This window comes from Echeneis naucrates, chromosome 21 (assembly GCF_900963305.1).
Source record: "Echeneis naucrates chromosome 21, fEcheNa1.1, whole genome shotgun sequence".
Lineage (NCBI taxonomy): Eukaryota > Metazoa > Chordata > Actinopteri > Carangiformes > Echeneidae > Echeneis > Echeneis naucrates.
In genome coordinates this window covers 3,706,374-3,718,953 of record NC_042531.1, presented here as the reverse complement: position 1 = coordinate 3,718,953, position 12,580 = coordinate 3,706,374, and the positions used below count along the sequence as shown (strand labels likewise).

The 12,580-nt window shown below is 43.4% G+C and overlaps 1 protein-coding gene across 2 annotated transcripts in view; it reads right to left on the bottom strand.

Moving 5' to 3' along the window:
* arhgap20 (Rho GTPase activating protein 20) overlaps nucleotides 1-4,492 on the bottom strand; it is a 28,884-nt gene extending 24,392 nt beyond the window's left edge. For both annotated transcript variants that reach the window (XM_029530628.1, XM_029530627.1), the window contains exons 1-2: nucleotides 4,196-4,492; nucleotides 1,687-1,772 (exon numbers count right to left, since the gene is read on the bottom strand). In XM_029530628.1, coding sequence (XP_029386488.1) covers nucleotides 1,687-1,772; nucleotides 4,196-4,288 — 179 coding nt within the window. In that variant the 5' untranslated portion in view covers nucleotides 4,289-4,492. The remainder of the gene's footprint in view (nucleotides 1-1,686; nucleotides 1,773-4,195) is intronic.
* Nucleotides 4,493-12,580: the final 8,088 nt, after the last annotated feature.

Here is a 12,580-nt window from a genome sequence, read left to right as displayed (position 1 = left end):
TAATGCTGTAAATTATGCAGCTATATGAGGACATATACTAAATACCATCACAAAGAAACTTTTTTTAAATAAAAATCAGCAGAGAACTTCTCTGAAAATACTGTGACCTGGCTGAGATATTACTCATGCTGTGCTGTTAATCCACAGAGGATATTTCCTCACTATGACTAAAAGGCCTCTCATGGCTGAGGTGAGAGAACCATTGTGGCTTTGTGGCGGTCGGAGCATGGAGCTCTGACTTTTCTCTGGGACTGTCCCAAAGAGACTGGCAGTGAACCGGACTGGGCCTGAACTAGGGGGCGTTGTGATTGTATGGAAACGCTCACAGCTGCTCAGTTACAGTCATCATGACACACACGGCGTCGTTACCCTCCTTCCCTCGTAACAAAAGCCTGAACCAGTTTGATTTGGATGCAAAGCTCACTGGTGCTGCAGTAGTGAGGAAGTAGCTGCCAAGTATTGTTGGCAGAACTGATACAGCCATTAAAACTGTATTAATAACTCTTCAGGGGGTTTGAAATTTTAAACAACAGTTACCAAAACATTGGATTGGGCTGAAAAGCTGATCCGAAACAAAAACTAATTCATAATAGACCCAGAAAAATAAAGAAACCAAGAATAATCTTCTTAGAGGGATATAAAGATAAATGACTAATACTCACTGCTCTGACCTTTGACCCTCACCTACTGTGAGTCACTTGACTCACTCATCTTACCCCTGGTAGCAGTCCCTGCACACACACACACACACACACACACACACACACCTAGACATTAATGAACACCTCACACAATCACTGGCATGAGAAGTGTTGACCTCTGATGGCCCCCACTGGCCCATACACCTCCCGATGAGAGGTCAAAGGTTAAGGGTGACAGCTGACAGAGTTAAGCCCTGGCTCCATACCTCTGACACACACACACACACACTGGTCAGAATTGGACAGACTTAGTGACTCTGTGAGTCTGTGTCTGTTTGTCTTTCACTCAATAACTTTCCGAATTGTCCTCCAAAGTTTCTCCTTCAGAAACACACACACACACACGCACAACCTTATACCTGAACAGTGCTGACCCACTTAACAGTGTGGAGATTTCCCCTCTGCACTGATTTAAATGGTTCAGTTTCACAGCTTAGCCTGATGTCGCTCTGCAACCAGCAAACACAAACACACACACACACACACAAATGCCCCCCCTCCAAGAGGTTTGTAATGGCTTATTTCCGACCCTGTTAAAGGAAGAGTGAGGGATTTGTGTGGTTGTGAGCATGGGTGAAGAAAATCCTGATAGCTCAGGGAGCAGGACGAGTTTAACCATGAATGACTCAAGAAGGTCAGACACATTTAAGGCCAGCATGGGGGGAGAATCTGAGCCATCTGAAAACATCTCATCTGTAAAGTCAGATGGAATTTTTCTCTCTTTTCTGAAATTCTTCACCCAGATTTTCTTGCTGCTCAGTCTGGAGCTCCTCTTTCTTCTCCTCTCAGTCTTCAGTATGCAGTAAAACTCGTGCTGCAGGTTTAAGGTCTTTCTTACTGTCCACCCAGAGAAGTCACGGCTCCGCTGAGAAACTACAGGCCAACAATGATGTCAACGCCACAGCAGCTCTTTATTACTGAGGCAGGTCAAGTGCGTTTGTGCATTTTTGTGTGCGTGTGTGTGTGTGTGTGTGTGAGCTCATACCTGGATGTGCTCCTCGATCTGGTAAGTGCTTTGCTGATGACCAGTGAGGGTGCTGACTGTCGTCTTTGGGCCAACGTCTTCATCTTCTACACAACCACAGAGAGAGAGAAGAGATGGTCAGTCCAAAGTGCTGAGTGCGCCATTGGGCATGCCAAAGATAAACAATGTGCAAAAGCCAGAGCTGCCTGAAACTTGCAGGAAATGCAGGCAGACAGTTGTGTGACGGAGGTGATGACTGAAACGAAAGGAGAAGTGATAACAGCTAAGAGGGAAAAGAGGAAGCGAGCTGAATGTCTAAAGGCAGACAGAAAACTAAGTGACGTGGAGAAATAAGCTGTCTGGCAGTTGCACAATGTTTACACTCCCTCATCTATTCTCACTGCAACATGATGAATCGCAGGCAAATATGACAGGCATCCATCCCCGTGGTCGGCACAGCACATCCAATTAAACCCCAACTCCATTTACGACATACCAGAAGCACGCGAGCCTTAAACATGCCGCCACTCCCTCAGCGCACGCTGCTTTCATTCAATCTGGAAACGCTTTGAAATTAGTGAAAAATAAATCAAACACAGCCAAAGAAATTTGACTTTGCTTCCTAAACTCATTTTGCAGTGAATTATGGGTAGGAATTGGACTCACAGGCTGAACTTAGTTAAACACGGCATGAAATGTAACATAATGTGAATCAACATGGTACAAAAGATCGATGCATCTACTAGAGACAGAACAGTGGCTCACAAAAACACACACACATTCACCATGTTGCAACTTTTCTGTTATTTTGTTCGAGTTGCAGCACAGATACAAAACTGCCTCGACAGCTACCTCGTTATGTTTCAGGTCAATTTTAACCAGCTTTAAAGTCAGAAGAAGAAAACTTGGTTGAGGTCGAGGTTTGGCTTTCATTAGCTTCTTAAAATAAACTAGCAAAGTCATCAATTTTTCCAGTCATGAGCTCCTTCTGTGTCACACAGCCGGGCACAAACTGTCAGCGAGCTCAGCACTGAAGGCGACAATAGTGTTCATGATGTGGCCTGCAGGTGTACGGTGATTGACAGCTCTCATTAAGTGGTAATATAAAGACGCTCCGCATGAGGCAGTCAAACAACAGGAGCTTCCAGTGAGAGGACGCCTGGACTGACGGCACCAACACCAGCGTTATCTCTGCAACTGCAGCATCCACGCATCTGAGGTGGAGCTCTTGAACAACCCTCAACATTTTCACCCAAACATCTCAAAAATAACAACTAGAAAAATCTACATTCACAGTATTTTCCTCAGTGAGCGACAATAACATGTAACGCTGCAGCTTTACAACCTCCCAAAGCTGAGCGGGGTCCAGGACCAAGAGGAGCAGCTGCTCCAGCGATTTTAGATTCACAAGACAAAATGTGGAGGAGGTGGTGAGGTAAGAGACGTGTGTTCGAACGTGAAAACACTGAGAGAGAGGGATGTGTTATGGTGGAACAACAGTGTAAGAGCTGCGCCGTAACTGCAAACCATCAGGCCTCAGAGTTGTCATTCTGCGGCCAAGTTTACACAACAACAATCTGCACAGCAATGAAACAAACACCAAGGTGCAAAAGTCAGACGCTAATTTCATCAGAAAAGGTTTTGACTCTCTGAAGGAAACAGGGATTCTGTCCTTATCTCCAAATACAGATTACATCTTGTACTTAATTTAATTAAATGTATTTATTTATTTATTTTTTGCACAAACTGCAGCGTTTTGCATTTTTATTTTTACTGCTCCCATCCGGCAGCTACAGCTTTTCCACACCAGCTGGACGGGGGCGCTGTTTACTACAAGTTTTGTGAGAGTCACCTCTCCAATACATCACTGCCAATTAATCCAAAAACAAAAGAAAAAAAAAAACACAACAAAACAAAAACTAAATAAAACTGAAGAAAAACTGCAAAAAGGCACTGCAGCCTGTTAGACTTTATTTAACCGAGGTGAGGAATCAGATGGAAAAAAGAAGAAATGTTTGATGTTTTAAACCTTGATTTAGAGAAAACAGAGCTGATGACACAAGAGTCATTGACAAATCAGCACTATCAGAAAATTATTCTAATCTGTTGTTTGTTTTCTTTTCGACTTTATCCAGATTAACAGACAAACAGGAGCCCATCAGTTTGAGCCCAGTTTGGCGTTTTTCTCATTTTTAAAAAGTTGTTCCAATTTAAATCAGAAGATGCCAAAGTTATTCCAGCCTTATCCTCTCGTATTCTTGTTACTCCTAAACTGGCAAAATTCACCGAATAAATAACACATTAAAATCATCATTGTCCAGTTCAACAGCCGAATAACAAGACTGCAGATCCACAACACTCTTAGAAAAATAAAAGTGACTATGTTAGACAGAAATCCCGTTAATGATTCCTAAATTGGGCGAACTGTAAAATAGTATTTTTCTTTTAACTCGTTGACATAATTTTTGTTATCCCTAATTGGCGCGTCGGTCGGCTCCGCGCGTAAAGACGCGTCAGCAGCCGCAGTTACCTTCTTGTTGTCGGTGAGCGCTTTGGTCTCCCCGGTCAGGGAGTCGGACCTGTTCTGTCCCATGGTCCCCTGCTGCGGTGACATGGTGTCCATCAAGCCTGTACAGATCCACGGGGCCGAGCGCACCGACGGTATATTCCCATCATACGGACGGTAGGTCCAAAGTTTATCCGGCGGACAGAGGAGCGCTCCTCCGGGGGGGGCAGAGCATGGTGAAGGGGAAGAGGATGGGAGACCGGGACTGTGAGCTCCGGGCTGCGCGTCTCTGGGCGGGCGGTGTCAGTTCTGAGCGCCGGGACTCCGGCAGTCCGGACTCAGCCTCAGCGCGTCAAGTCTGCGCAGCTGAGCCGCGTCTCTTCCGGCCCCGCTTTTCACAATAAAGTCACAAAGACAGTGCTCCCCAACCACCGGGCCACGGACCGGATAAAAAAAAAAAAAAAAAAAACATATTCTGATTGATTATCAGCGGCTGAAAGATGTTTTACTTTAAAGAAGAAGAAGAAGAAGAAAGACCAGATACAGCAGCCGGTCACGTGTCAAGGCGCTCATCTTGGTCACGTGACAAGGTACATCAAAAATTTGCGACAACAAACTTCTTTGGAAAAAAGATGACATCAGGGGTCCTGCTGAAAATACCCATTTATTCAGGTGATTCTCACCACCGACGAGCCCATCAGGCCCTCAAAACAGCTTCGGCAGGCAGAGAGTTGAATGGGAACCAAACAACATCCATTTATCCTGCTGCTTCATTTCATCACAGGTTTTAAGAACAATGAATGTTGCCAATTTTCACTTCCTTGTTTGGAACGACACCTGAAGACGGGAACTTTCTCGGGCCTACACCAAAAGTCCCAGTCTACATTTCTGTTTCTAATAGAACTACTCATGAATTTGTTAAAGAATTTGCCGCCCAGATTCCGGTTCATTAGCTAATTCTGTGGTAATATCTTGTATGAATGCCCATTTTTAAATCCAAGAGGTTTATTGCTTCAGTTGTTTTGGTTGGCTGTGATCTGCATCTGAATGAACATCTGGTTGCATTAGAAATAGTTCATTTAGGAAAAAACTGGTTATTACAATTACACAAGAAATCCTGCTCTCCTTATGCTTGACAAGCATCCAGGTACATGTGTTTTCATAGAAGTGATTCAATTATGAGAAAAATAAATCACCATTAGCAGTAAATCCTCTCCTTACGATTTTACAGTTATATATCACTTTCAGGTACATTAAACTCTTTTCAGCAATTTGACTCTTTCTGGCTTTCACTCAAAAGAACATAATTAAATTTAGTATAATTCAGCTCTAGATATTGTTATCTATTATTTTTGTATGAAAAAAATTGAGGCTTTGTTGTTTTGTTTTTTTAATCTGGATAAGATCTGCACTAACACTTCCTCGTCAGCTTCAAACCTCTTATTTTGAAAACAAAACTAACTCTGCATCATATCCTGTCTGCTCGTGCAGTTTATGAAAGCAAGCTTTGGTTTGACTCTTGAGTTTGGGTCGTTTTTCTTTTTCATTTTAAGGACCCTTCAAATGTTTCCATGTCTGGCCGTCGGTCCCAGATAGAAGCCGACTGTTCTCGGACGACAGCAGAGCAGTTCGCAGCGTCCGGACCAGGTGGAGGAATGTGTTTCCAGGGCCAAGAATAACATGAGTGATGGAGAATGTCCACAGTACGACACATTTGCCTCATAGCTACAGTCACAATACACCTCACTGTAGCAAAGCTGTTTACTTTAAAAAGCATACAGGTGATGTGGGAGCGCACGCCTCCCGTAAAAATGACCAACGCAAACTGAGTTGTAGGATTTCGGATTAAAATCTGTGTCAGTTGGTTTCACAGTTGGACGATAAATATTATAAAGAGACCAGGAAGCAGTTAACCATGGATAAATAATAATACTAATAATTTTGGTCATTCCCTTTTAACGGAAATCCAAAACCTCTCGTAAGACGGCGTCCAGCCATTGTCTCCTCTCCACAAACACCTAGGTATGCAACAACTGTTCCATCTTATCTGTCCTTTAAAAAGTGGCATGCATACGATGATAAGACATTGATAGTGCTGGGCCGTCCCCTTTGATCAGGTCACCAGCTGCATGAAATAACAGGGAAAATAGTGCTGACGTCACTCAGAAGAACAGCTTCCACTCTCGATGAGCCCCAAAAGCGCATTCCTTCTCTCTGCAGCTAAATCATTCTTTCATCGAGGGTCCAGTGTGGCCAAGTCATATTCGTTTCCTGAAATGAAACTTGTATTTCACATGTCCTACATGTGGGAGTTAAATGGCAGCTTTTGTTTCCGGTTTTTCTGTCGCCTGTCTGGAGGGATCCAAAGCGAAAAACGAAACAAACAGGAAAAAAAAAAAAGCCAGTCTAAATTGAGGGTGTGTCAGAAATGTGGTTGGAAACGTCGCTGGTTGACCATGACTGCACTGCACTGCTTTGTTTCCACCTCCTCTGTCACTGTTTGCGACACATAAAGCGTGTCTTAGAGATGAAGGTTTTTTTTTTTTCAGTCTCCATGGCAAAAGCACTTTCTTTTTCTTTTTTTTATAATTCAGTCCAAGTTTCTGTCAGGCAGCAGCCAAACACGATGAGCTCGGGCCCAGCGGCTTCAGGTCAGGGGCAAACGGGAGGGCTAATCTGCACTAGTGATTCTCCCCTTGAATGAAAGACAGAATCAATAAGGACAATATGTGTCCTTGTGAATATCATCTGACATTTTCTTTGAAGTGTGCCTGAAAGGGAAGGTCCCCGTCACGCCCAGGGGGGTCAGGCTATTGAAAACCTGAGGCCGGGGAGAGTATTGGCTTGGATGGAAAACAGTCGATTCCAGAGAAAGAGGGAGAGAAAATGAACTGGAGAGCGTCCAGAGCTCTGACAGGAGCTGCACACAGTGAGCTGGACACACCAATCTTAGATTCACTCACTCAAACACACGCCATACAAAGCTAAATATCTATTTACAGAGCCCTCCGCCGCGTCCCTCAACTTCCTCCTCTGAAAACAAATATACATGTTCACGTACGAGGAGGGTGAGGTGAGACCACAAGGATGAGATGAGCAGTGTCTGGAGTTATAGTGGAAAGATGGAGGGTGCAAGAGTGACAAAAACAGCATCTCCACCTCCACCAGTGCTGCTGCTGCTACTTTAAGCCAAACTTCCATGTTCACTTTTAAAAATACATAGAGTGACACTGGTTCCCTTTTTTCCCCAAATGCAGAAGTTTCTAGCAGACAAATGTTTAAACAGCTTTGAAGGACATGAAAAACGCTGCTCTGCACGAAGCTTTGGAGTATAATGTTACATTAATAAAAAATAAAAAGTGAAAGTGAAGACATGTTCACTCACCCCATCTGTTTACTGCTGGAAGATTTATAATCCAGCCTTTAAAGCCTCTGGGACAAACATCAGGGCGAGCTATAGAGGGCAAGGAGGCGGAAATTTCAGCATCACTCTCCTCCACAGTCAGCGTGTCTCTGCCTCCTTCAGTTTGTCTAAACATTGCGGCTCAGGGAGGCAGAGGCAGACCGGGCCGCGGAGTCCAGAGAAGGAGACAGGCGGAGGCAAGTCCGGGTGAACCAGACTGAGACAAAGCCTGTGGTGAGAGGGAATGACTCAGGTGGAGGAGACGGAGGAACGACCTCTAACAGACGCTGTGCTGCAGATGGAAATTGTGGGTTAGCTGGCCGCTGCCTCCAACAGGCCTGGCCCGGCTGGTTCTCAGCTCTTCAAAGAATCAACTGATGGAGTTTCATACAATTTTTCAGAAGTGGTCAACTTTAAACCAACCTACAGTTTGGATTCTTTGTTTTCAGCTCAAATTACATTTAACTTATGTTCTAACTACTAAATCACAATCAGGTCCTGTTTATTATAGTTTTGTGAGTTCAAAGCAGCTGCTTTATTGGACAGTTTGTCTTTTCTGTCGTCCTGTTAGGTTATTCCCAGTTTTGAATGATCTTAGGTATACACTTATACAACTGTCTTTCCTACAAAATACATATAAAAGTTTTGGAGGTGGGAAGTTTCATGACAGAGAAACGACTTAAGTTTTCCAAAACACAAATGATATATTGATGAAATAAAAATGAAACATCGTTGATTGGGGCAAATTAAAGTGCTGGTTGATTCAAATAACCTCCAAAAAAACCACCCAAGACTGGTATTTATGCTGATTCTGTTATTTGCGCTAGCTTTCCAAAAAAGTGGAAGATATTTTAGTGCTGTGAGCACATTACAAATTAAACTCCCCATCCGCTACATTAAAATGCCAAAGACACATAAATGAACACATAAAACTTTTCTGATGCATCGTCCTGAACCCCCCCCCCCACCTCAGACAGACAGGCGATCATTCAGTCAGAGATACTGAGACAGAAATCAGAGGAACAGACGGTCTAAGCCTGGCTGCTGCATCTGCTATCTGCTCTCACACACACACACACACACACACCTTCCAGACCCCCTTACCCTCCTAATCTGATTAGCACAATCTCCCTGCAGAGTTGGGGATGCTGTCGACAATATACTGTTGTGCATGCCTGTGCGTTGTTGTTGTTGTTTTGGTTGTGGCTGAATTATCCCGACTGCATGTCACTGTATCACACGAGCGGCCGCATGCGGCTTAGCTGGTTGGTTTAGCTTTGGTGGTGAGCTTTACGTGAGAGACGATAAAACACACAAAACTAAGTACAGATCTACAAAAGAGAACCCACAAGATGTCTATTATTACATTATTTTCGTTATTGCAGGAGCTTGCCGTCTTAGGTCTCAGGTTGGACACCGGGTTTGGAGGATCGGAGGGTTTGATCTTTGTTGGACTCACTGACTTCTGTTCGACACCTAAGGACTCCGATGCTCTGAAACATGTTCAAGTGCAACACCCAGCGGAAAGACTGAAGGACAAATAAAAGAATGTGTTTTATCCCTAAAACTTCTGAGGATGTGGGTTAAACACCTGAAGACTGCAAAAAGGAAAAACCGATCCTGCTGTGGTGGACAGATCTGTTTTTAGAAATGGGTTTTCTTTTGAAATATTTCTCGCTGCAGTAAAACAATTGTACTGAAGTATTATATCAGCCTTCTACAGCATTAGCTGCTAACAAACACTGCATACATTTTATATTTCTGTAATTTTTCTACATAGCCACATCGCCACTCGGATCCCAATAGGTCACAGCACTACATGATTTCCTGAATATCTGTCAAAAAAGCATCATAATCAAATCGACTTCTGAGAGATAAAAAAAAATGTTGTTCGTTTCTGTTTATGTTTGCGTGCAGACAGATGCTGGCCAGAGTCTCTTCAGCATAAAGACAATTAATGGAGAAATTCTTTTGAAAATTTTGTTTGAGTGTTGTCTTGGTCAGTCAAAAACTCAAAGGGATGAACATATGTGTGTTTGTATGATGTTGCATAACAACACAAAAGTAATTTGGAGGATACCGCCTGACAGGTTAAGTTGTGTCCTCAGGGCTGACATGCAGAACTCTTTTAAGTTTCAGTCTGGAGGTCACACTGATGTCTGAAGCAGGTTCAACCCAAAGAGCTTTACATCAACCTATTCATCAGCGTTTTGGAATCTCTTGGTGTATTTCCTGCTCCCATCCTGTTCCACAAAAATCAAACTTAGAAAAGTGCTAATTTGCCCCAAAGAGTTTTGTAAAAGGAGCAACTGAAGGTTTTCAAACGTATGCAAAGTCTTACCTGGAGCTACTGATCATGTGGCAGGACATCCAACCAGCCTGTTTTTTTTTTTTTTTTTTTTTGTCATTGTTGTTTTAAAGCAGAACCACTTTCTCTCCTCTAAATGTATAAATAGCTTTCAGGCCTCCAGTCCTTCAGGTTAACCTTCCTGACCCCATCAGCAGAACATTGACATCTCCAAACAAAGGTCAACTCATAATTTATCTTCCATCAAACAGAAATCAGTGATGTTTGACCTGTATACATGTTAAAATGTGAAAACAGCTCCTCCGTCATACTGCACAGTGATCATCAGAATCAAAGCAGAACAAAGAGGATGTTTTCTCCAAATATAATTCTGATCCTGAAAGCTGCAGACTGCTGCGGGGTTACAGGGTTGAATATTTACTTCATCGGTCTATAGACAGCTTGAATTTCTGATTGATAAAATGTGTAGGTCTGTGTATGGAGCTGCCTTACGATGCTACGGGGAAATGTTTGTACACATCTTTGGCACCGCCGTTCAGTTGTATTCACTGATGTTTAGAACAGCAGGAAAAAAGTCACTTCAGTCTCAAAATCAGGCTAAATATCCCTTCGGCAGTGACAGTGACAGGCCGAGTGAAAGGTTGTCCTCAAATCAAATGAGCAGGATTCTTTCCAAAAGTAAATGTGCTGAAATGTTCACTCACAGAGCTCAACAAGGGACAAATCCTCCGAGCAAAACAAGTCACGGAGTGTACAACAATCGTGATTAAAAACTTTGGAGGGTTCCGGTGAGTTGAAATTATTTGGTTTCCAACTTGCAAAGCTGTCCCGTTTTCCACCAGATTCACGGCAGCTGTGAAATGTGACCGACTTTGAAATGAGGATTGGCTCTCAAACTGTTCAAACTTAATGCAGTGGATCAGTTGGTGGGCTGGAGACTGTGTGCCTGATGTTTCCGAAAAGGCAGCCTCAGTTATTAGTAAAAATGATAACAAATACTATTTTTCATTACTTACTCTTTCAGTTGAGTCAAGCTACACCCCCCGCTAACAGCCAGCCGAGGGGCAATCAATTCACTGGCCTGACGAAGCTGTTTCATATATGCTCATATCCAGTCCATCAGCAAAGCCCTCTGAGAGGGCTTTAAACCCCTGACCTCATCAGACCTGGCAGCAACAAGTCTGACAGCTTGACAAGGTGGAGCAAAGAATTAGCCTGTTCAGAAAACATCATGTCATTCAGGATCATAGCTGTCCCTCTGAATACGTGCAGAACAGCACATAAGGAAGAGTGACTCGGCTTATTTTTAATTATGAGCTAAATAATAAGACCCTTTGCACTTAAAGGTCTGTTGTTTCTGCAGTGAACTTACCGGGGATCATTTCTCCTCAGAGATAATCGATGCTTTGACAATATAAATGCAATAGATGGCTGATTTGTTAAGGGAACAGGCAGCTGGGAGAGTCAGAACGAGAGCAGAAGCATCGAGGTGTTACGCTGCATGAAGAACTGTTCTCCTGTGATTCATTACTTTTCTGCTCGGCACTGTTGTTTCACTTTATTCAACGTGTGGGAGCTTATTACTGCACTGAAACTTCATGTTGACTGCAGATGGCATTCTGTCGTTTTCCTTTCAAGCAGCTGATGATGAATGGTTTCCTGTGTTTTACAGTACATGAGAAAAAGCCTTCAAGTCAGATGAGTCACCTCTCGGTTTGACAATGATGTAACAATGGTGTGTCACCAAAAGGGCATTTATTTCTACGACAGAGAGGGATGTTTCTTGGAGAATCTGTGGAGCAGTGACTTCATTGGGAATGTCCTATGAAAACTGCATCTGAAAACAAAAGTAGAAATAAAGAGAGGGAAAGAGAAAGAGAGAGTCATTTAGTCATACATGATCGTACTTGTACTCTCGCTCTCTCTCTCAGCTGGAGGAGTCAGACAGGCAGCTGGGAAAGAAAAGCTAATCAGGAAAGTTTAGAGGGCATAAGTGTGTTTATGTAGACTTCAGTCAGCAGCCTTAACCATTTACCACTTAGTGTGTGTGTGTAACGTCCATCTACCAGTGTGTGCATGGTGTTTGTGTTTGTCATGTGAACACGTCAGTCAGAGCTCAAATTCATAGTGTCTGCCAGGCGCTGTGTGTGACCTTGCTATCACTTCCAGCCGTCTCTTATCAGCCCACCAAGAGTCTGACGGTCAAGAGGTCAAAGCCTGAACTCCGCCCGGGGTCAGGATCATCACAGTATGCTGAACTCACCGTGAAAAATTTTCATCTGTGCTGATATTACCTTTTAGATTTTTGCCATTTTGTTGGACAACTTGGTTTTTGTCTTGTGTGGTTTAAAAAGCTTAACGGCAGAAAAGAACTTCCTGTCCTTGATGATGAACGTAACGAGCAGCCAATAATGAAGCGCTCAAAGGTCAGAGCTGGTGAGAGGCCAACAACAGGGCCGTGGACTGAGTGTGAATGTGAGGCAGGACGGTGCTGACACGATGCATAACAGTCAGGGAGGAAAAATGAAGTTGATATTTGACAGGATTTCGTCCCTCTGTGGTTTCACTAACCCATGAAGACCTGAGAAAGCATGCTCTGGATTCTATTAAAAGGATGCATTTGTGTGTGTCTTAGTGAGACTCGATGGCACGTCTTGGCAATAGAGTACCAAAAATAAACCAGGATCTGGAGCTGAAT